Source organism: Acomys minous, assembly GCF_964271855.1.
Source record: "Acomys minous genome assembly, chromosome: 1".
Lineage (NCBI taxonomy): Eukaryota > Metazoa > Chordata > Mammalia > Rodentia > Muridae > Acomys > Acomys minous.
In genome coordinates this window covers 183,287,231-183,312,307 of record NC_140483.1, presented here as the reverse complement: position 1 = coordinate 183,312,307, position 25,077 = coordinate 183,287,231, and the positions used below count along the sequence as shown (strand labels likewise).

Sequence of the window (25,077 nt, the reverse complement as noted above, 5' to 3'; positions counted from 1 at the left end):
AATGAAGCTCTAGATGGCTTCTGGGAAGCTCTGTTCCTGGGTGGGGCTTGCTGCCTGACCCCTTACCAAAGTAGCTCTGTGTGTGGAGCTGCTCTGCCAACAGGGTACCAGTAGGCCTGGCCTCTGGTGCTTTGCTTTGTTATGATCACCCTGGGCTGTGGTGTGAGTGTACATGTACCAGTAGGGCTGGCCTCTGGTGCTTTGCTTTGTTATGATCGCCCTGGGCTGTGGTGTCACTCCCAGATCCAGTGGCTCTTGTGTGCCTGTGCTGGGCTGCCTCCCCACCCCACCCCAAGACTTTTCCTAAAGTAAAAGTTTCAGATTTTCAAGGGCTGTAGGAGGACTGCTGTCTCCCTGTTCTGCTTCTTTGTCTCCTTACCAATGCTTTTAAGTATTTTTTCCATTAATTTACAAAGTATTTAATGATTGCCATGTAAAATCTTGTGCTAGGAACTTGGGGAGATACAAAGAAGAAAACAAGACCAAGTTCTGAAACTAAGAACCTAATGGATCACTGTAAAGGACCCAAACAGACAGCAGGGAACTGCTAAGGTGTACACCCAGCTCTGCATAACACAGGTTGTTACTTGGAGAGTAATGCACGGCCGCAGAGAGCCGTGTGTTAGAGCTGAGGTGGGCTGTGTTGCACCACGGCTTCAAGTGGAAACATGAACAGATTCTTAGTTGTTTTCTGAGCCATCTCCTGCTGCAGAGACATTTAAAACACATTGTATCTTTTAACTTCCTCTAAGCTTCTAAATAAAATTGTATTTTTAAGACCTATTGAAGTAGATACACTGAAATGGCCTACTTTTCAAATAGCCTTAGATGTTTCCCCTTGATGCAGCTTCTCACTGATTCTACAGATGTTACTACTAGTCTTTCTTACAAAAGTCTGTCTTTTTTGTTGCTGTTTTAAGTGATGCACTGAGCAGGTAACCCCTTATTTTTCTCACTCTGTAGCTCAAGCTGTCTTTGAACCGTTGATCTTACTGCTTTAGCCTCAACAAGTTCTACACTCCCTGCTCTTGACTTTTTAAAGGGTGTGTGGGAGGGTATGCCTCTTAGTTACTATTCTATTGCTATGAGGAGACACCATGATTAAAGCAACTTATAAAATAAAATAAAGCGTTTAGTTGGAAGGTTGCTTACAGCTTCAGAGGGTGAGTCCATGAACATTATGGTGAACACAGCTGCAAGCAGGCACTGGAGCATGGACATTGTGGTGAGGAGCACAGCTGCAGGCAGGCAGGCACTGGAGCATGGACATTGTGGTGAGGAGCACAGCTGCAGGCAGGCAGGCATGTACTGGAGGAGCAGCTCAGAACTCACATCTGATTTGCAAGTGGAGGGAGACTGAGAGGGAAAAGAGAGCACAAAACTGGTCCAGGCTTGGGCTTCAGAAACCTCTGAGGCCACCCTGAACGACATAGCTTCTCCAATGAGCCTAGGTAAATTGTTCATTCAAACACCATAGTATGTTTGTCCACATGGTTTTGTAGACATCCAAGGAGGACGTGGAGTGTTGTGTAACAGCACTCTCTGAACTTGGAACGTGTGTGTGTGTGGGGGGGGGTATGTATGCATGTATCAGGCCAGCTTGGCAGTCAGGCTTCAGGGATCCTCTTGTCTGTGTCCCCGTCCCTCCAGGTAGCCTTGTGCTTAAGTGCCATGTGCTCTTACCTTGGTTGTCCTGGACTCACTTGGTAGACCAGGCTGGCCTGGACCTCACAGAGATCTGCCTCCTGAGTGCTGGGATTAAAGGTGTGCACCACTGCCGCTTGGCCTCCCCAGCCCAATTTTTAATACAGCAAAATATAATATTAACTCTCAACTATTTTTAGGTCCAGAGTGTTGTGGTATTCACTACATTCATAATGCTGTGCCACCTTCAGCACCATCCATCTTCATCCTTTTGTCCTGTTAAACTGAAACTATATGCCCATTAAAGTAGTCGCTCCCGTCCCCTTAGATCCTGGCACTCACCACATATGCCTGGGGCTAGTATTTCTGTCCTTGGCCTCTCCTCAACCCCTGGTTGCTATAGCCAGTTGTTCCCCAACAGTTGGTTTCCCTGAACCAGCTGTTCACTGCCTGCTCAGTTTGTGAACAATGAAGAGGATAGAAGAGAAAGTCTTAGTGGAAGTGCCTGCCCTCTGCCCTCTGCCCCCTGCCCCCTGCCCCTGCCACCTGCCCCTGCCCTCTGCCCTCTGCCCTCTGCCCTCTGCCCCCTGCCCCTGCCACTGCCCCTGCCTGCTGGGGTTAAAGGTGTGTGCTATCACATCTGGCTTTTGTGTACATTCTTAAAGTTTACCCTGCATACTTAGTAATGAGTATTTTTATGTTTTATGTCTTAGAGTAAACCAGGGGCAAATGTGTATTTATTTATTAATGATGCTGTCTTTCCAGTCCTAACAGGGGCTTTACAGAAATGCACTGTATGAGCGGCCACTCTAATTTTGTGTCTTGTGTGTGCATCATACCCTCAAGTGACATATATCCTCATGGACTAATTGCCACTGGAGGAAATGACCACAATATATGCATTTTCTCTCTGGACAGTCCAATGCCACTTTATATTTTAAAAGGTCACAAAGATACTGGTAAGTATAACATGATGGTATTTTGTGTTTGAAGACATTTCACTAGTTTGAATTACAATCCACTTTTTTCTCTCCTCCTGTTTTAGATACGTTTGTTAGTGGTAAGGTTAGACCATCTTAGTTCTGTAAGTTTTCTGTTTAAGTTACTTTCAGACTTACAGATTGGTAAGTTGAAGTAGTTTTTCCTTTTGGTACCAGGGATCAGATAGTTTCAGGAATCTGATATCATTTATTTATTTTTATATTTTGGCTTTTCGAGACAGAGTTTCTCTGTGTAACAGCCCGGCTGTGCTGGACTCACTTTGTAGACCAGACTGGCCTCGAATTCAGGAAGATCTGCCTGCCTCTGCCTCCCAAGTGCTGGGATTAAAGGCGTGCACCGCCACACCCAGCAGTGATCTGATATCATTATTGAAGGGAAAATACTTTGAAATATCACAGCTCTTTGTTACAAAATGATGTGATAAATCAGTGTGGTTATGTGTACTTATTTTTATTTTATTGGTTTAAGATTTGTTTTTATTACACTTAATTATGTACATGTGTCTAAGTGGGTATGTGCACCTGTGTACAGGTGCCCATGGAGATCAGAAACAGCTATTGTGGAGCTGGAGCTATAGGTGGTTAGGTGCTGGGAGCCAGCCTCAGGTCCCCTGCAGGAGCAGTCTGCACTCGTCATAACTGAGCCATCTCTCCAGCCCCTGACTTTATATAGTGTGTGTACAAGTTTGAGATATGATGTGTAAATACTTAAACTTAACTCCTGTGACGAACATGAAGATGTTTGTGTATATGTAATATTTTAAATGCAGAATGATATACATCTTAAAGGTTTTTTTTATTATCAAAAAGTTCAAGTGTACAGTTTTTTGCCTGAATGTACTTGCCTGCAAGCCAGAAGAGGGCACCAGATCTCATTATAGATGGTTGTGAGCCACCATGAGGTTGTTGTTGCTGGGAATTGAACTCAGGACCTCTGAGCCATCTCTCCAGCCCAGAAAGTTTAAATGTATATAGATTACAGACATGGTATTTTATAGTGAGTTATAAATAAATATGCGTACACAGAATAAGTAATATAAAAATCTCCATTAGTTTACATAGCTTTAATGATTGTCAGTGGCTTATATTTAATTTTCTTCCTTTACCATGGTATTATTTTAAAATGAAATTCTTAGCCAGGCATGGTTACTCATGCCTGTAATCCCAGGACTCTGGGAAGCAGAGGCAGGTGAAGCCAGCCTGACCTACAAAGTGAGTCCAGGATAGCCAATGGTACACAGAAACCCTGTCTAAAAATTAAAAATTAAAAAAATGTTTTTCCTATAAAATGTTATTTATTAAGTATTTTAGGCTTTTTAGCTAAACTGTTCAACTCACAAACGCATAAATCAGAATGTCTGTTTTTCTTTTCTTTCTTTTTTTTTTTTTTCCTTTTTTGGTTTTTCCAGACAGGGTCTCTCTGTGTAGCTTTGGCTGTCCCGGACTTGCTTTGTAGACCAGGCTGGGCTTGAACTCACATTGATCCCCCTGCTTCTGCCCTCCGAGTGCTAGGATTAAAGGCGTGCGTCTCCACGCCTGGCTAGAATGTCTGTTTTTCAATGAATCTATAGGCTTCTCACGGAATAGGTAAATGTTGAGCCCTGATCTGCCCAAATTGCCCACGATAGCATAAGCAGACCTTCAACTTGTCACCTCCCTGCCTGGGTAGGTGAGATTATAGGCTTATACCACCAGGTCCAACAAATAATCTTGAAATGTGTATTCATGTATTTTTTTACATGTCACCAAATATAGTTTTAATTTCCTCGTCACATAAAAAAGGTAAAATTGTTTGGCTTTTATGAGTTGTGAAAAAACAAATGGTTTATGTGCATTAACTGCCACTAAACAATGAGTGTGCGTGTGTGTGTGTGTGTGTGTGTGTGTGTGTGTCTTGTCTGTCTGTCTGTCTCCCCAAGGGAGAACCTTGAGTGTTGTTCCTTAAGTGATGTCCACCTTTTTTTTTTTTAAAGCTTTGGGCCAGGCATATCAGACATCCTTTAATCCTAGCACTTTCGATGTAGAAGCAGGTGGTTTGAGGCCAGCCAGGGCTACATACAATTATTTGATTAGTATGTTTAGCAGGTGGATGCCTCAGCACATGTAAGGTCAAAGGATAACACTTGGGAGTCAGTTCTCCTCTGCCATCTTAAGGGATCCAGTGAACGAGCCATCTGTCCACACTTACCCGTTTAATTTTGAGAAAAAGGACTCTCAGTGTCCTGAGGCTTGCCACGTGGGCTGCGCTGCCTGGCCAGATAGCCCGAGGGATGAGCCGTCCTCACGGCCGCAGCACCGGGATTACACGCACTCTGCTGGCCCCGGCGTTTCTATGTGGATTCTGCAGCTTGAGCTCAGATCCTTGTGCTTATGTGTAAGACAGGCTCCTACCAGCTGAGTCTCCTCCCCAGCTGTAACTTTTCCCTAACAGGAGGAAATAGCCTTACTATCATTATCATACTTAAAACAACCAAAAAATTCTTACTGTCAACTATCTAATGAAAGTTAAAGTTGCCCATCGTTTTCATGCTTTGAATTCTGACCCTGACCAGGTCATTTGCTAGTTCTTGCCTTACACCCGTGAAGTCTGGGTGGCTCGCAGCAGCCACGACTCCAGGCCCCAGGGCACCCAGTGCTCTCTTCTGTTTCTACAGGCAGCTGCACACAAGTGATGGACACTCATACAGGCGTATACACATAAATGAACATAAAAGCAAATTTAAAAGCATAAAAACTAGGGCTCCTATGGCTGCACAGCTTATACATGGCTCAGCCAGGTATTGTTCCAGACACCCCGGCACAAAGCTTGTAATCTTGTTCTGTGCTACCTTGCAGCTCTACTCAATAGAACTGTATTGGCTCAAGAAATTCACTTCACAAATTTACTTACAGTTTTTAATGCTTTAGAAGCTTGCTAAGTTGCATTTGTTCACATGAAAGTGTACTAACTAATTATTTTCCCCTTAGTTTGTAGTCTTTCATCTGGAAAATTCGGGACATTACTTAGTGGCTCATGGGACACCACTGCTAAAGTCTGGCTGAATGACAAATGCATGATGACATTACAGGTATCATTTCTGTTGATTATATTAGTTAATAACTGAAAATAAGATCCTGTGCCATCCTCGGTTGATACTCTTTTTACCTACAGGGTCATACAGCTGCAGTATGGGCAGTAAAGATTTTGCCTGAACAGGGTTTAATGTTAACAGGATCAGCAGACAAGACAATTAAATTGTGGAAGGCTGGAAGATGCGAGAGAACTTTCTCAGGTAATGTCAGGGTTAACAGCTTTTATAGTACATAATGTACTCAGGTTATTGTTTTACTTGGAAAGTGTAGAAGCTGAAAAACAGTCACTTAGAAGAACAGTATTAGTGAGACCATCAGGGTGGGTCTGAGTTTGTGCACATGGTGATGCATGTGACTCTTGTATGGAGGTGAGCTCTGGCTCCTTGATGAGCTGGAGTTCCTGTTGTCTGTTCGTTTGCTTATGATGTGCTTTACGTTTGGCTTTGGAAATTCACTTCACAAGCTGTCCCGCTGAACTGCATCCTTAGCCTCTCTGCTGTGTAATAGGAGTGTCCTTATTTGTTTGCTTTATGTGCTTGTAGGCCATTAATATTTTGGCTGTGAGTCTTTGTTTTTCCTCTTTATTTATTCTTTAAAATGCTAAAGTTGTAGTGGGGGATTCCTTTAATCCTAGCCTTCAGGAGCCGCAGCAGGCGGATCTCTATCAACTGCAGGTCAGGCCTGCTCTCCAGTATCTTGGGAGTTTAGGAAATCATCTCAAAGAGATAGAAAAAATGTAAAATAGCTTCATATTGCTAAATGGCCTGGTTACCAGACCACTTTCTACAGGAGAAAATAAGTTTCTATGACTTGAAAAAGTAGATTTTACTAGTCACTTACAAGTTTTATGGCGTTGATAAACTGCATAGTGCTATCAACCAAATGGTGTATTTTATTGATTTGTATTCTCTTTTAAATCCAGGGCACGAAGACTGTGTAAGAGGCTTGGCAATTTTGAGTGAAACAGAATTTCTTTCATGTGCAAATGATGCTAGTATTAGAAGGTGGCAGATTACTGGAGAATGTCTTGAAGTGTACTATGGACATACAAATTATATTTATAGCATATCTGTCTTTCCAAATTGTAGAGGTAAGATTACTCTATATTTAAATTTTTTCTGTTACATTCCATTTTTGAAAGTTTCTGTTCTTATCTTGGTAGTATTTCAGAGTAGGTGGCTATATTATAAAAAGGCCTTTGAATGTCCGAGGACTTTGTATAGTTAATTAGTCCAAAAGAATAAAGTATAAAATATGAAATGAATAAAAACATGATTTTGAAGTTGTAGCAGGTTACAAAATCTAAAATTGATTTTAAATTATTCAGTATACATATGAAGAAAGACGTTATTTATATGCATATTCAATTTTATCCAAACATTTTTTTCTTCTGTTTTTGTTAATTTTAGATTTTGTGACAACTGCAGAAGACAGATCTCTGAGAATATGGAAACACGGTGAATGCGCCCAAACAATTCGGCTTCCAGCTCAGTCTATATGGTGCTGCTGTGTGCTGGACAATGGTGACATTGTGGTTGGTGCGAGGTATTTATATTCTAGTCAGTCAATACATTTTTGTGACTAAGTGATTGATAGATACTTGAGTGTGCAGAAGTAAACCATAGACATTTCAGATGAACTGGAAGATTTGTTTGTACATTTTTGTTGCCAAGAAAAACAGCAATAAATAGTGAAAATACCAAATGCCAAAGAAGTTAGAAAAAAATAGAGACTTGTATGGAAATTTTTTCTGCATTTTGTATGGGAAATTGGATTTTGAAAGTGGACCAAGAACAGAAATTAGGATTTCTGACCTATGAGACAGTACGAGTTCCCTTTATGAAGTGACTGTTCTGTGCTTAGATCGGGAAATACTCCCTTGAGATGGGATATGATGAATGGTGCGGCTCACCTGTGGAGAAGATCCAGACTGGGCCTGTTTTATATTTGGTGCTTAGGATTCAAAGATTATGGCTCCTAAGACACAACCAAATTTAAGTGGAATTTGTGAGTTATGCAGATTGGGTTCAACTGGAGGTCACACTGAAAGGAAAGCAAAGTAGAAAAGAATTGTACTAGGAGTGTGTGCTTATAAAACACTGACTTTACAATACTAATGGATAAATGAATGAGAGAATTCAGAGGAAAACAGGAAAAGGATGAAGCTTCACATTGTAGTGTGTGGTAATTCTCATTAACAAAAATGAAAAAGCGAGAGAATTAATTTGGTTCATAAGGAAGGAGATATTTTGGCTTAAGACTTGGTGGATCTGAGTAGTGTCCTGCCACAGTGCCAGTGGTCCTGAGTAGGCAGCTGAGACTGATTTACACAGAACTTTTCTCCGAGTGAAGAAATACAGAAGACTAACAGCTAGATCTTGTGAGAGACTCTGGATATAGAAGCGTCAGGAGGTTAAAAGCACAGGCATCCAGATGCCAGAATTTAGGGAGGTGGAAAAGAGGCCTGGAGGGAGCGTAGTGTCGGGGTCATAAGATGTGAAGTGGTCAAAGAGTAGGACGGTAGAAAAGCATTTGGACTCACTTTGAAAGATGGTACTGCCTTCTTGTTGTTACATTTTAGTAGAAAATTATAGGACCCCCCCCCAAAAAAAAGAAAATAAAGGGTACTTGATGTAGGAAAAGATTATAAATTAGACATTGAAAGCAAGAAGAAGTAGGTGGCAGCTTTGAGTGAGAAGGCTTAGTATATTGGTTGGGGCAGGAATTCATTTGCTGACTTAGGTGTGTGTCATGAAGCTTGGTAACAATCAGAGGAAAATAGCCAGTTGAGAAAATGAAACAGCCAGGTACGGTAGCGCACACCTTCACATCCCAGCACTCTGGGAGGCAGAGGCAGGCAGATCTCTGTGAGTTCGAGGCCAGGCATGGGAAGCAGGGAGACGTGAAGAATGTGAAGCTAACAGTAGAAAATTAAGAAGTAAGTGTTCTGTAGAACTGATGTGGTTTAAACTAGCCAACATGATTCTCCCACTTTAAAATTCAAATTGAAAAAACATGGTCATTAAACTAGAGTATTTTCTTGAATATAGGTTGAGGACTGCTATATAGTTAATTGTGGAGCTGTATTTTTCTTTGACATTATTTAAGGATGTTGAGCACTTGCTATTTGGAAAGAGTAGCTTGGGTCTTGAATGTTTTGTAAAATAAACTCACCCAGTAATCCTTTTGGTTTGTCTTTTGTTTTTCTTTGATTGCTTGTTTTAGTTTTTTGATATTGTTTTCAAGATAAGGTCTTGCTCTGAAAACTAGGCTATGATTATAAATAGATGCCCCGATGTCTAGCTAATTTGCCAATTCTTTTTGTAGGTGTATGTTGCCGATGTAACAGTGATTTTTAAAAGTAAATGCTGTATTTCTAAATTATTACAGTAAATATTTAACATAGTATTGGAAATTGTGCTGGCATAGAATACTTACCTGAAAGGCTGATGTGTGGAAAATCACTCATTTAAGGCTGGCCTTGGCTGTGTACTAATAACTGTCTCAAAATCCAGATGCTAGGGTGTAAGTCAGTGGGAGAGCACCACCCTAGCGGACACAAGGCTCTGGTGGCTTCAGTCACTGACATGTTTTTAAAACTGAAAATTGTGTTTCAATGAATTTTTCTCTCCTTTGCCAGGAACTTTAAAAAATAGCTGGAATAACACTGTAACAGTCACACTGCTCCACGATACATAGTGACATTTTTCTATATTCCTGAATACAGATAATTTTTGCTTTATTCACGTGAGAGAATGTTAATAAACTGTGGCAGTGACCTAAAATTAGTTTGCTTTTCTTGTAGTGATGGTATTATTAGAGTGTTTACAGAGTCAGAGGCGCGGGCAGCGAGTGCTGAGGAGATGAAGGCGTTTGAGAGAGAGCTCTCTCAGGCAACCATCGATTCCAAGACTGGTGACTTAGGGGACATTAATGCTGAGCAGCTTCCTGGGAGGGAACATCTGAACGAACCAGGTAACTGTTGTGGTGTAACTGGTTTGAAGTGCCACCACACGTGCCTTCCAGAATACCAGGAGGCATGAAGGGCGGTGTTCTGCTAATGTTCCGATTGTTCTCAGTGCCAGATACTGATACTGAGGATTGTTACTGTCACATAGGACTGATGAGAGAAGCTGTGCTCTTCTTGCTCATCTTACTTTTGAACTTACAAGCACTCATTAAAAAAAAAAGCGTTAAAATTTGCCGAAGTGTTTGTGGATTTTACTCTGCTAGTCAACCTTTGATTCTTAAAATATTTGTTTTAAGGTACTAGAGAAGGCCAGACCCGTCTAATCAGAGATGGAGACAGAGTGGAAGCCTATCAGTGGAGTGTTAGTGACGGGAGGTGGATAAAAATTGGTGATGTTGTTGGCTCATCTGGTGCTAATCAGCAAACATCTGGAAAAGTTTTATATGAAGGGAAAGTATGTCAATTTCTGCTTTCTAATTATTATTTTAAACTAAACAGAAAATTAGAAGTTTACTAATAAAATTTTCTTTGGTATTTTGACATGTTAAATAAAAAATTATTATCTTCTGTCTTAAAATAGATTTAATAAATATATATCTATATAAACTCCATGTAGAGGAAGCTACATGTAACGAATTAGCTGTTGTCTATCTTTGAGAATTTCCTATACAAAACTGTCACCAGCCATTTTGAGTTAGGAGTTTCTTCTTTCATTTCATGCTTAATTGATGCCTGTCTCTGTAAAACTTGGCAGACCATGAGGGGCACTGCAGGGCTGTGCTTATAATGCCAGTACGTGTTGGTGAGTAGGGCACCTTAGCGACTGATAATTTGTACCTTGAGATCAACCATTTGGGACCCTGTATTTTGGGCCTAGAATTAATATATAGATTATGATCTGTTCCTCATCTCAGCCACTGCCTGCCTGGCTCCTAATGAAACACTAATTTGGCCGCATGTGCACACTTTGGCTCCTTTTCTGCCAAAAAGAAAGCTTTACCATTGTGTTTTGGAGAAAGTTTTTTAAGTCTAAATGATTAGAATAAAAGAAACATGACATCTGTATTATGTTACATGTGCCTTCAACATACTTGAGCATGTAAATTATCCATCCATTATTTTCTGTTTCTATTATAGGAATATGACTATGTGTTCTCAATTGATGTCAATGAAGGTGGACCATCATATAAACTACCATACAATGTCAGTGATGATCCCTGGCTAGTTGCATACAACTTCTTGCAGAAGAATGATTTGAACCCCATGTTTCTGGATCAGGTGGCTAAATTTATAATTGATAACACAAAAGGTCAAACATTGGGACTTGGGAATACCAATTTTTCGGACCCATTTACAGGTGAGCTTGACCTTGCGTTAACTGTTATGTCCTGGCGTTAGCATTGGGTGTGTGGAGGACTAACCAGTGTCTCATGTACTAGCGTTAGCACTGGGTGTGTGGAGGACTAACCAGTGTCTTATGTACTAGCATTAGTACTGGGTGTGTGGAGGACTAACCAGTGTCTCGTGTACTAGCATTAGCAGTGGGTGTGTGGAGGACTAACCAGTGTCTCGTGTACTAGCATTAGCACTGGGTGTGTGGAGGACTAACCAGTGTCTCGTGTACTAGCATTAGCACTGGGTGTGTGGAGGACTAACCAGTGTCTCATGTACTAGCATTAGCATTGGGTGTGTGGAGGACTAACCAGTGTCTCATGTACTAGCATTAGCACTGGGTGTGTGGAGGACTAACCAGTGTCTCATGTACTAGCATTAGCACTGGGTGTGTGGAGGACTAACCAGTGTCTCATGTACTAGCATTAGCAGTGGGTGTGTGGAGGACTAACCAGTGTCTCATGTACTAGCATTAGCATTGGGTGTGTGGAGGACTAACCAGTGTCTCATGTACTAGCATTAGCATTGGGCGTGTGGAGGACTAACCAGTGTCTCATGTACTAGCATTAGCACTGGGTGTGTGGAGGACTAACCAGTGTCTCATGTACTAGCATTAGCACTGGGTGTGTGGAGGACTAACCAGTGTCTCATGTACTAGCATTAGCACTGGGTGTGTGGAGGACTAACCAGTGTCTCATGTACTAGCATTAGCAGTGGGCGTGTGGAGGACTAACCAGTGTCTCATGTACTAGCATTAGCAGTGGGCGTGTGGAGGACTAACCAGTGTCTCATGTACTAGCATTAGCACTGGGTGTGTGGAGGACTAACCAGTGTCTCATGTACTAGCATTAGCACTGGGTGTGTGGAGGACTAACCAGTGTCTCATGTACTAGCATTAGCATTGGGCGTGTGGAGGACTAACCAGTGTCTCATGTACTAGCATTAGCACTGGGTGTGTGGAGGACTAACCAGTGTCTCATGTACTAGCATTAGCATTGGGCGTGTGGAGGACTAACCAGTGTCTCATGTACTAGCATTAGCACTGGGTGTGTGGAGGACTAACCAGTGTCTCATGTACTAGCATTAGCACTGGGTGTGTGGAGGACTAACCAGTGTCTCATGTACTAGCATTAGCATTGGGCGTGTGGAGGACTAACCAGTGTCTCGTGTACTAGCATTAGCACTGGGTGTGTGGAGGACTAACCAGTGTCTCATGTACTAGCATTAGCAGTGGGCGTGTGGAGGACTAACCAGTGTCTCATGTACTAGCATTAGCAGTGGGCGTGTGGAGGACTAACCAGTGTCTCATGTACTAGCATTAGCACTGGGTGTGTGGAGGACTAACCAGTGTCTCATGTACTAGCATTAGCACTGGGTGTGTGGAGGACTAACCAGTGTCTCATGTACTAGCATTAGCAGTGGGCGTGTGGAGGACTAACCAGTGTCTCGTGTGTGCAAGTCCATCCTCTCACCACCAAGCCATAACTCAGCCCGTGTTCCTTTTCTTATTTTCTAATGATTGTTATCTGTTTTTAGATAAAAACTAAGTTAGAGTTTTACTTCACATTCTAATTGGTAAGCCTCAAAGTATACACCAAGTTTACATTTTTAGAAACAATTACAAAATTACTTTCTGGCTGGAGAGATGGCTGAGCTGTTGAGAGCACTGCCTGTTCTTCCAGAGGACCTGGGTGCCATTCCCGGTACCTACGTGGTAGCTCACAACCATTTGGTGTTACTCTAGCACTAGGGGTGCTTGTGCACCAGGCATACATGTGATGTACAGACCAAATACCCATACACATAAAGTTAAAAAGTAAAATTCCTCTCCTCTGAAATACAGCCTTGTGGGGCTGCAAAGAAGGGCCAGTGGTTAGGAATGCTCACCGCTCTTGCACAGGACTCAAGTTTGGCTCCCAGCACCTGCATCAGGTGCCTCACAGCTGCCTGTACCTCCAGGTCCAGAGAAGCACACTTTTGGACTTTGCAGTCACAGTGCACCTGCACATACACCATTATACGCAATTAACAATAAATTAAAAGTATATAGGAGTTGGACAGATGGCTTAGTAATTGAGAGCTCTTGCAGAGTGCCCCGGTGGTTCAGTTCCCAGCAGCCACACGATGGCTTACTACCATCTGAAAGTGCAGTTCCCAGGGATCCAGTGTGCTGCTCTCTTCTCATGTCCACGGTTATAGGGCACACATATAGTATACATACATGCATACGTGCAGAGCACTCATACACATAGGATGAAAAAATAAATCTAAACATGTTTTATTTATACGAAAGTAACCTCCCAGGAAATTAAATAAAATTCAAAAATTTAAAACACATAGCAAAACATTTTTATTTATTTTTTATGGTGATGAGCCTCAAATCCAGAGCTTTATCCATACAGTCCTTGACCTGTATCACTGACCTAAACTCCCAGAGTTTATAGTTTCTATTTCCTTGTTGTTTAAAATAAAAACTGTTTAATGGATTTTTCAAATGTATCTTGTGTGTATGCTTGTGCACATGTGTGCATTATAACAACTTTCAGAGGTTGGTTCTCTCCCACCGTGTAGCTCCCAAGTATTGCACTCCAGTTACTAGGCTTACTAGTAGGGGCCTTTGCTCACTGAGCCATCTCAGCAGTGCTGTGTGTGTTTGTTTGTTTTTATGTATATGTCCTGGTTGTCTTAGTTACTTTCCAACTGTGCTCCTATACATTGCGACCAAGGCAAGTTATAAAAGAATGTGTTTATTTGGGGCATACAGTTTCATGGTTGAAATCCATGGCCGTCATGGTAAAGAGAAATGGCAGCAGACAGGCAGGCATGGCACTGCAGCAGGAGCTAAGAGTCCCATCTTGAGATACAACCACAAGGCAGAGAATTTACTGGGAACTGCATGGGCTTTTTGAAACACCATAGTCTGACTCTAATGACACACTTCCAACCAGGCCACACCTCTTCATTCTTCTCAGACAGTTCCAGCAGGTGGGGACCAAGTACTCAAACATGCAGGCCTGTGGAGGCTGTTCTCTTTCACGCCACCACAGTGGTAAAACAGAAACTATGTTTTCATATGAGGCTAAATGAGATAGATGTACATCAACTCTAGGGTAGCGTTGAACATGTGATTTGTATTCCATTGCCTGTAACTTAACATATATCTATAATAAAAATGTCATTAATGGGATTAATAGTTACTGCTGGAGTAAAAATTACAATCCAAGTACTATTACTATAAATACTGGGTCCAGAAAATTGAGGTATAGAGGAAGTAAAATGTGTTATCTCCTCTTTGCACACGACGTCCTCTAAGTAAAACTTTAAAATAGATACTTAGCAGTTACAGTTTTCCTCTGGTTACAGCTAATGTTCCCTGCTAGGTTCTCAGCAGTGAGTGCAGTGTTTGACATGGGAGCTAAGGAACCCAGGGCTGTTCCCAAAAGATTAACATTTACTGCCTGTGGTTTTTGTGCAACAGCAACCACAGGAATCCTAGTCAATCTGCACCAGAACAAGGATAGGAATTACATGAGATAAACTCTGGTGTATTGGTTTCAGTTATTTCCACTTTATGTGCTGAGGCTAAGATAGCAAAAAGGAGTTGGTTAAGAAACTACACTTAGGAGCTGGAAAGACACCTCAGCAGTTAAGAGCACTTCCTGGAGGACACAGCTTCTGTTTGATCCCAGCACCCACATGGCAGCTCACAATCATTTCTAACTCCACTTCCAAGGGATCTGATGCCCCCCTCTGGTCTCAGAGGACTCTTCACACACATGGTGCTCAGACATACATGCAGACAAAAACAACAAAACAAAAAAACCCATACACATAAAAAATTTTCATGTAATATATTCTGATTTTGTTTTTCATTTTCCCCAACTCCACCCAAATCGTCCATGCCTCCCTACTCACACAACTCCATGCCCTTTCTCTTTGTTTTTAGAATACAAATAAAGGAAAACAAAACCAAACAGGGGGCGTGGGAGGGGACATAAGAACGCACACACATTAAAACCTACAAAAACAGAAACCATAATCTACAAACACCACCAGTAAGTTTTTTTTAAAAGTCTACACAAACACAATTGATTTTGTTATGTTGACCATCTACAGCTGGGCACGGGGCCTGCCCTGAAGCGTGGTGAGGCTCTATTGGAGAAAAGTTCTGTGTAGCAGTAAGATACTTGGCTATAATTTCTGTCACGTAGCAGTTTTGCTCCTGTTCTTCCCCCCCCAAGCTTGGGTTCATTTAATGTAAGTGCTGTGCTGCTTATGCCTCTGTCTCCATGTACTTGAGGTTTTCCGTTGTTTTGCATGCATAGGTGGCGGTCGCTATGTTCCAGGCACTTCAGCACCTTCCAACGCAGTGCAGACAGCAGATCCTTTCACAGGTGGGATGAAGCTTTCATTACTATAATCCTGCCTCTATATGTAGCATTTTATATTATATGTGGCTTTACCTGTATTTTCAATTTTGATAGATCTTTAACTTGTAATTTTCCTTCCTTTTCTTTTTTTCTCTCTTCCTTGCAATGTGTAGAGTTCCCCTGGCTTTAAGTAGCATGCTATCAGAACAATGTTTTCTCCAGTGGTTCTTCCTGCCTGGAGGTCAGGGGAGTCGGCAATAGAGGGTGTGATGCAAGAGGGCCACAGTACAAAGCCCAGGGCTGCTGTGTATTTGCTTTGAGAAGTTGGCAAGTTACTTAACTCTCTTGGGTGCTTTTAACCTGTGGAATTAGGCAGTAGGGGAATGCTCCTTACCAGCACTGTTACCATTGGCAAGACACTCCCCAAAGCTGCGGGCGGAGAAGGAGCCAAGTGAGGCCCTCATAGTGGACGGAGCAGAGCAACCAAGATGTCTGCTCAAGCTTATTTATTTTGACTAAGCATGATAGCATTCTGCCTAGCTGTCCAGGGTTAGTGTTCCTAACCTGAATTACCAGTGGCCTTTGGCAGTGTCATTATAGGTTTTCAGAGTGTATTTGCTTCCTGGGTAGGCAAGCCTCAGTCGAGTCAGCACCGCTGGAAAAACATTGCCAGAGTTAGACTTTAATGCTGCTGAGGAAAGTACTAGTTTCAGAATGTATCAATTTATTTTTTTATTTTTATTTTTTTGGTTTTTTGAGACAGGATTTCTCTATGTAGCCTTGGCTGTCCTGGACTCACTTTATTTTATTTTATTTTATTTTATTTTATTTATTTTTTCAAGACAGCGTTTCTCTTTGTAGCCTTGGCAGTCCTACACTCTCTTTGTAGACCAGGCTGGCCTTGAACTCACAGCGATCCACCTGCCTCTGCCTCCGAGTGCTGGGATTAAAGGAGTGTGCCATCACGCCTGCTAGAGTTCATGTACAATATACCCAGTTTGGAGGAAATTCTTGTACTTTAGTAGAATCTAGTAGCCTTCCAGACTGAGTACTGGGAGCTATGGAAGTGAGAACTTACAGCCCCTTTTCAGCCATAGATTGTTTCACTATAACTGTAGGTCAGTGTCATGAAACTCTGAATTTTTCTCAATGAGATTGCTTTCTCTAATGAATAAAGTGATCACCCAGATGCAAGTGGCTGCACCTTATACACTGGCAGCCAATTCTTAAGCATTAAGCTATATGCTTTGGCAGTTTGGTATCTATTAAGGAATTCTTTAAATACATGATATATTTACAATGATAGTACGGACATGAACAGTAGGGTTTTGTTTTGGTTTTTGGTTTTATTGAGACAGGGTTTCTCTGTGTAACAGCCCTGGCTATCCTGGAACTCTCTTTGTAGACCAGGCTAGCCTTGAACTCACAGAGATCCACCTGCCTCTGCCTCTGAGTGCTGGGATTAAAGACGTGCGCCACCACACCGGCCTTACCAGTATTTTTAAGAATAGTGATGCCTGCCTTTGCAGTGGCGTACACCTATAATCCCAGCACTCTGGGAAGCAAAGGCAGGCAGATTTCTGTGAGTTGGAGCAGCCTCGTACAAATCAAGTTCAGGACAGCCAAGACTACAGAGAGAAACCCTGTCTGGGAAAACAAAAACAAAAGTAACAGTGATGCCCTGACGCTTAACCTGGCAGAGTTCCATAACCTTTTTTGTGGCCTTTTTTCTCCCCTAAAACAGAATAAAATACCAAGTTTAAACACATACAAAGAAAATCAGGGGGCCTTTTGGGTGCATCATTGCCAGGAGGTGACTTCTGAGGCAGTGAGCACGTAGACATACCGCGTAGCCTACTAAGAAAGATAATTAGGAGCCCTGAACTCTACGTGATGGTGCAGATGTCTCAGCACTCAGAGGTTGACAACAGACTGAGCATCGTAGTAAGTGGACCCTGCCTGTCTTAAGAACAACACAGGGCGACCTCTACCATGTGGAGATATGAAAATAAAGTGGCATAATGCACATAAAGTTCTTTGCAAACTATCAAGAGTGCATTTAGGCCATCGGTGTCTGTCAGCTGGCATTGCTTGCTGCTCTTTCAGCCTTACCAGTGATGCTGAAGTTAAAGCCGGGCATGGTGGCGCAGGCCTTTAATCCCAGCACGCTGGGAGGCAGAGGCAGGTGGATCTCTGTGAGTTCAAGGCCAACTTGGTCTAGAAAATGAGTCCAGGACAGACAGAGCTCTGTTACATCAAGAAACCCTGTCTCAAAAAACCAAACCAAATCAAACAAAAAGTTCCTCATGTGGCTTACAATGTAAGGCTTTTCATTCTTTTCCTTATTAATGTAGTAGTCAAATTTTTAAAGTTTATAAGAATGATTGGGGGGACTTGTTTAAATTGCTCATTTCAGTCCTCTACCCCCAGCAATCAATTCTTTTTTAAAATGTATATCTTATTTATTTTAATTTATTCACATTGCATCCCGATTGTTATCCCCTCCCACTTATCTTCCGACTCCCACCCTCCCTCCCTCTTCTGCCTATTCCCCTTCTCTAGACCTGTGATGGGGTGAGCCCTCCTATCTCAACTGTCTGGCGACAGCCTATCAGGTCTCATCAGGATAGCCTGCATCTCCTTCCTCTGTGTGCTTGCTAGACTGTCTTGCCAAAGGGCAGTCACCAAATTATGGCACCAGAGTGCATGTCGGAGGTTCAGCGGCAGTCTCTCCTCCCCACAACGTGGAGAATCAGCGTTCCATCCGTTACATCTGAGCGGGGCCTTGGTTCTCTGCTGCGCTGTCTTGGCTGGTGCATCAGTGTGTGCAGGCCCCTGTGTTCAGGTCCGCAGGCCTTGATGGTCTCCCTGTGGGGCTCCTGCTCCCTCCAGACCTACCCACAGCAATTCTGACTCACTGTCATAGGGAGCTCACGCCATGATTCCTCAGCAAAGGGTTGCCATTAAGTAATGTGGGGGAATAGTGTGCTCTGAGGTCATTTTCTTTTTTCTTTTCTTTTCTTTTTCTTTTCTTTTTTTTTTTTAAATTTTCCGAGGCAGAGTTTCTCTGTGTTATCTTGGCTGTTCTGGACTCACTTTGTAGACCAGGCTAGCCTTGAACTCACAGAGATCTGCCTGCCTCTGTTTCCTGAGTCCCGGGATTACAGGTGTGTGCCACCATGCCTGGCCTGAGGTGGTTTTTATTGTTAAGTTTTCTATTTGTAAAGTGGAATGAATTTGGAGTGGCACTGGGTTGTATTAAGTCTGTGGACCCAGGGCTGGAGAGATGACTCAGGGGTTAAGGGCACTGGCTGCTCTTACAAAGGTCCTGAGTTCAATTCCCAACAACCACATGGTGGCTCACAACCATCTATAATGAGATCTGGTGCCCTCTTCTGGTGTGCAGGCTTATATGCAGGCAAATACTGTCTACGTAATAAATAAAAGCTTTTAAAAAAAACAGGTGGTCATGGAACTCATAGAGGCAGTGTATGCCTTAGGCAAATTTTAGTCAACAATTTAGCACTTATGTTGGGACTTATAATGGCATCTAAAACGTTACTGAGCTGTACTTATGTGTAGTATTGTGGCTGGCATACAGTTAAAACCAACAGATTCACTTGCTCTGCCAGCATCATTTTTAGTGCATTTGTGTTGCTGGTTTTTGCCTTTTCTGTCTGTGCTGCATCTAGATTACATGCATAATTATAATGTGGAAGGTACCTAATGTTTATTTTGTCACTTATGTTTTATTTTACTGTTTGGGTTTTTGTTTGTTTGTTTATTTTGGTTCTGGTTTTTCAAGGTGGGGTTTCTCTCTGTAACAACTCTGGCTGTCCTGGAACTCACTCTATAGTCCAGGCTGGCCTTGAACTCACAGAGATCCGCTGGCCTCGGCCTCCCAAGTCCTGGGAGTAAAGGTGTGTGCCTCCACTGCCTGGAAACAAATTTTATTTTGTAGAATTTTTAAGTTATTTTGTTTTACATTCGTGAGCGTTTTGCCTGCATATATGTTTATGCACTATGTACATGCAGTGCACTCAGAAGCCAGGGAGGGCATCAGATCCCCTGGGACTGGAGTTAGCGATGTCTGAGCCACCATGTGGATGCTGGTAATGAGTGATCATACCGAGCCCTGGAAGAGCATCCAGTACTCTTAACCACTGAGCCACTCTTCAGCCCCAAGAGTTGCTTTTTAGTGACCATGCAGTGGAGCACACTTGTAAGCATTTTTCATATATGCTGTTTTGAAGTGTGGCTAGTGGTGACATCATCAATAGAAGGAAGCAATGGTTTAGGCTTTATTGTCTGCACTTACATTTGCTCACTATGAGTATTACTGTGTTGCAGGTGCCGGCCGCTACATGCCGGGTTCTGCAGATATGGGCACCGCCATGGCTGGAGTCGATCCATTTACAGGTAGCTATTTCCTTTGTCTTTCAGATTTTTTAAGTTTCACTGACTTCTCAGACCGTAGCCTGGTTGTTGAGTTCATGGCTATGCATGCCGCCTTGCCTTTGGTCCCCAGTGCTGCAAAAGAAAGTTGTTTTGGTTTTGTGTTTGCTCATTTGAGAAGAGTGGTCTCATGTAGCCTGTGCTTCCCAAGTCAGGGATTAAAGGTTGTGTACAAGTATGCATAGCAACAAAAGATAATTTTAATTGAAAACAATTTAATTTGAAGGCATTTATTCCACTGAATACTACTGAAATTTTGATTTATGCTAGTTTGTTTGTCCCAGGACTTTTCTGTAGCCCTGGCTGTTCTGGAGCTTGCAATGTAGACCAGAGAAGCCCAGAACTTGAAGAACTCTGCAGCCTCTGCCTCTTGAGTGCACCTTCATCTTTTTTGTTTTTTTTTTTTTTGTTTTTTTTTTGTTTTTTTTTTTTTTTGTTTTACGAGACAGGGTTTCTCTGTGTAGCCTTGGCCGTCCTGGACTCACTTTGTAGACCAGGCTGGCCTCGAACTCACAACGATCCGCCTGCCTCTGCCTCCCGAGTGCTGGGATTAAAGGCGTGCGCCACCACGCCCGGCCCTGCACCTTCATCTTTGATCAGGACTATAATTATTATTATTACTACAGTATTTTCTAAACCACTAGCAATCAATCAAGACACAGATACCTGATATATTTTAAAATAGCCTTAGTTAACCTGGGGCAGGGCAGATATTAATTCCTTAAGCCTCCTCCCATTGTGTCCCATACCTGTCCCAATCCCATGCCATCTGGTTCTAATAATGTCTATCAAGCTACCTCCCATCCACAGTCCCATATACTTGCTAATGGTCTTCATCTGGGCCACATCCTCCATCCACACTGGCCATGTGCTTCTCCACCTAACCCAGGATGGTGAGCCTCTTTCTCCTCAGGTCTCCCTTCTTCCCAGGTTCTCTCTGTCGTCCCACCCACGCCTGTCCCATTTTGCCCTGCCCAGGTGTGATGGCCTTCTATTGGTCAAATAGGTTAGGCTCTATGCAAGGTACAGGTAGAGCAGAGGCAGCAAGCAGTAGTTAGCATCAAAATACACCAGACCAACCTCCAACAACACTGAATACTGTATCAGTTGGAATAAGCAATGAAAGATGTAGGCTCAATTTTCTTATCAAAAATTTTTTGTGAACTTATTAACCGAGAGTACCTCACTTATAACCCAACTAACCTAAACAATAGCAAAAGAAGATTAAAGAACACTCTAACAAAGCCATAAGGATATCAGTTCTGAGGAGCGATTCTCCTGGCATAATCAGCAGGGTCTCTGCTGCTGGAACCAAGAGCAACCAGAACCTGGAACCTCAGCCGGAGCCCTAAGCCTTCCTTCGAGTGGTTCTGTAGGAGCATCTCAAAGCGGAGCGATGAACAGCCACAACTATCCCCAGTCTCCAAAGGCCCGGCCTCTTGTTCTTGGCTCACGTTTATATCTCCTCTCAGAATTTGTTCCAGGATGTTTTTCAGCTGATGAACATTCAACCTCCCCCACATGGTGGTTCATCTTCTAAGGGGATAAACATCACCTGCTCTCTCACAAGTCTTTTTCTCATCCCCCACTTGTGATCTAAGCAAAAAAACATGTTTAGCTCTCCTTCAGAAAGACATGAGAAAAGAGTTAGCATAGTATTAATTAAGATAAGAATGAAGTTTTGTAATTATCTTCTTTAACCTTTTAAAATATTTTAGGTTGAATATTAAGAACAGAATTAGGAAATATGAGATGGAAAGGTTTACTAAGCCAGACACTATGACATGAATGCAGAAGTTGGTGAATGGTTTGAACATGGCTTGCTCTTTTTTTTTGCATGTGTTGAATAGTTATGTGTATCTCAGTAATTGTGAGAATGTAGTAATAGAATTGGAAAAATTTCATTTTGAGTATGCCTTATGTTTTCATGATCTCCTCTGTAAATAGGGAGTAGTGCCTACCGGTCAGCTGGATCAAAAACAGTGAATATTTATTTCCCAAAAAAAGAAGCTCTTACCTTTGACCAAGCAAACCCTACACAAATTTTAGGTAAGTCTATGTTACTGTGGTGTTTTTTCCATGTTCAGTGACTATTAGAGTTTCTCTCAGGACTTAATCTTCCTCTGCCTGACACATACTTAAATGAATAGAGACTTCTTGTGAGGTCGGTCCATCTTTCTTTCTCTCTTTTTTTCTTTTCTTTCTCTCTTCCTTTCTTTACTTACTCATTTGCATTTATTTTTTATTTTATGTACATAGTGTTTTGTCTGCATGTATGTCTGTGAAGATGTCCGCTCCCCTGGAAATGGGTTTTCAGACAGCTCTGAGCTGCCATGTGAGTGCTGGGAATTGAACCCAGGTCCTCTGGGGAACAGCCAGTGCTCTTAACCTTTGTGCCCTCTCTACAGCCTCCATGAGGTATTTATTGACTGTATTGATGACAGTCTGTTATCAGCCTTAATGGGTTGTAAGAAACTTTGTACAAATATAGGATAAATGTTTTATCATGACTTTAATAGAAAACACCTATTTAGGGAAAATGTAAGTCCCACCCTCGAGCTCTTATTGTTTCTTTGCTTGTTTCCAGGCAGATTTTCTCTGTGTAACACCTCTGGCTGTCCTGACTCACTTTGTAGACCAGGCTGGCCTCAAACTCATAGCGATCCGCCTGCCTTTGCCTCTTTGTTCTATTACCTTTAAAGCAGGTTTTTGCTATGTAGCCCAGGCTCATCCCCAACTCCTGATCTTTCTGCCCCAGCTTCCTGAGTATTAGGATTATAGGCATTGCACCGCCATACTTCACTTCACAGAGCCTATCTTTTAAAAATATGACTTTCCAACATAAAACGAACAGAGCGACTGTTTTGGAGGTTCTCTGTTTCATAATGGTTTTTCAGGTTTTTTGTTTTGTTTTATTTTATTTTTCTTTAACCTTACAAGTTTTTTTGCATATGTATTATGGTTTGAGGTGTGTGTGTGTGTGTGTGTGTGTGTGTGTGTGTGTGTGTGTGTGTGTGTGTGTGTCTGCCTGTCTGCTTCTAACTATGTTTCTTGAACTTTCTCTTTGGCTCTTTTCTGTTTGTTTTGACCTATTGTGTTTTGTTTTGTTTTTTTAATATCCCATCATTGTCATTGTTGATGATATTTAGATGGCCTGTTTGTATCCTAACCAGAGAAATAGAAAGGGCGAGGATTTGGGAGGGTTAAGAAGTAGGGAGGGTTTGGGAGGAGTTTGGGAAAAGAAACCATAATCAGAATATATTATTAGAAAATGTATTTTCAATTTAAAATAAACTAGTGTCCTGTAGACAGAGGCACTGTGTGCTTGTGGCCAGACCTGAGAACCAGAGTTGAATTTCCTCCACATGAGGAAAGGAAGTGGACCCCATGTCTTGATCTCCACACCTTTTCACAGTTAGTTTACTGTGAGCCCTGCATCTTCTATATGGAAAGCCTACAGCTTTTAAAATGACGAATAAAAGTAGGCGCTACAGTTATTTGTAGTATTTGAGACTGGGAAGCAGGAGGACTACAAGTTTAAGGCCAGCCAGTGTTGTATACTGAGGCTACCTAGGAAAAAGGGGTTTTCGTGGAGCTGAAACGGTGAGAGAGAGAGAAAGTATACTGTTTATATTGATTGCTTTTCTGTTTTTCTCAAACTGAAGTGAAAAGGGAAAAAATTGAACTATAAAATACTTTATCCCTTTGCTACAAAGCTGATGGTGAAAATTATTGAGAGAACACTTATACATATAGATAAGGCAAATATATTTTAATATTGTTCCTTATATTATTCTTATAAATAGCATTGATGGGTAATAATATTTTGAACTAAAAATATATGCATACTTAGACATTTGTTAATTCTTGTACTAATCTAAGAGATTTCCTGTTTTTACATCCCTTAAGTTTTATTTTCAATCATTTGCCAGTGATAAAAGCTTTAGTACCAAATACAAATGAGATAGGTCCAGAATCCATTTGCATGTGAAAGATTTGTAAATGTGGGGCTGGAGAGACGGCTCAGCAGGTGAGAGTGCAAGCTTGAGAGCCTGAGACTGGTCCTGGAACCTGTGTGGTGAGAGGAGAGAAGTGTGTCCCGGCATTGTCCTTTGACTTTCATGTGCATGCCATGGCACAACTATGTGTGCATTCACACATTGTACAATACACAGACATAGTACATAAATATGTTATTGTGATTTTTGTGGAAATAGGAGATGACTTCCATTAGATATAACTTAATATTGCTTTGGAGTAGAGGGTGGCTCCAGAGCAGCACTGGAGGGCTAGGAAACAGGCAAGATCGGTGTCAGGGTGGCCAGCGTTCTTTCGCCGTAGAGGTAAATGCTTGTAGACTTCATTTTCTGGTCTTTACATAACTGCCAAGAAGAACGTTGTGCTGAAGAGTCCCGAAAATGTTGTCGAAGTTCAGTCGAGGGTTTTGAAAGACTGGGTTTGGGTTCTAGGAAAATTGAAGGAACTCAATGGAAGCGCCCCTGAAGAGAAGAAGCTGACGGAAGATGACTTGGTGCTGCTCGAAAAGATCCTGTCCCTGATTTGTAGTAACTCTGCAGAAAAGCCAACAGCCCAGCAGCTTCAGGTTCTATGGAAAGCTATCAACTGGCCTGAAGGTAAATAAGTAGTCTTCAGATTTTAACTAAGAAGTTTTTATTTCTGCCAAAATTACTAATATTTCTAGATTAAATAGAAGCTCACCTGGGTTATGGACAGTGACACAGAAAGGCTCTGCCTCATCATGGTAATTCATAATCTCGCTTTGCTCACAGCCTATGCGTAATTTTGGTATTCTTTAAGAGAAACTTAGGAACCAGGAATGTTTTAGAATTTAGAGTCTTTCAGTGCTTCAAGTATTTGCATTGACTTTGCTGATTGAACGTCCTTAAAATGAAAAACCAAAACCAGAAATTCCTTTAGTGCTAAATCCTTCGAGATCTGAGATTCAGGAGTTGGAATTCTGAACATACACTACAATGGTCCCTATACCCGCAGCAGCTTGTAAACTGTGTGCTGCCTTTCAGGCACTCTATGTTAAAAGCATCTACTGTGTTCTCCTGTTATGCCATTATCATAGTTGTTGAAAACCAAAAGGTCCGTTTGATTTTAAAAACTTTTGAAATGTATTTAATTTTATGCGTATGAATGTTTTACC

The 25,077-nt window shown here is 41.9% G+C and overlaps 1 protein-coding gene across 1 annotated transcript in view; it reads left to right on the top strand.

Moving 5' to 3' along the window:
* Positions 1-25,077, top strand: part of PLAA (phospholipase A2 activating protein) — a 32,808-nt gene that overhangs the window by 5,564 nt on the left and 2,167 nt on the right. Inside the window, exons 2-13 of the mRNA XM_084795536.1 lie at positions 2,410-2,603; positions 5,613-5,713; positions 5,797-5,917; positions 6,640-6,807; positions 7,127-7,262; positions 9,523-9,692; positions 9,984-10,141; positions 10,825-11,044; positions 15,405-15,473; positions 19,800-19,868; positions 21,852-21,953; positions 24,374-24,538. Coding sequence (XP_084651662.1) covers positions 2,410-2,603; positions 5,613-5,713; positions 5,797-5,917; positions 6,640-6,807; positions 7,127-7,262; positions 9,523-9,692; positions 9,984-10,141; positions 10,825-11,044; positions 15,405-15,473; positions 19,800-19,868; positions 21,852-21,953; positions 24,374-24,538 — 1,673 coding nt within the window. The remainder of the gene's footprint in view (positions 1-2,409; positions 2,604-5,612; positions 5,714-5,796; positions 5,918-6,639; positions 6,808-7,126; positions 7,263-9,522; positions 9,693-9,983; positions 10,142-10,824; positions 11,045-15,404; positions 15,474-19,799; positions 19,869-21,851; positions 21,954-24,373; positions 24,539-25,077) is intronic.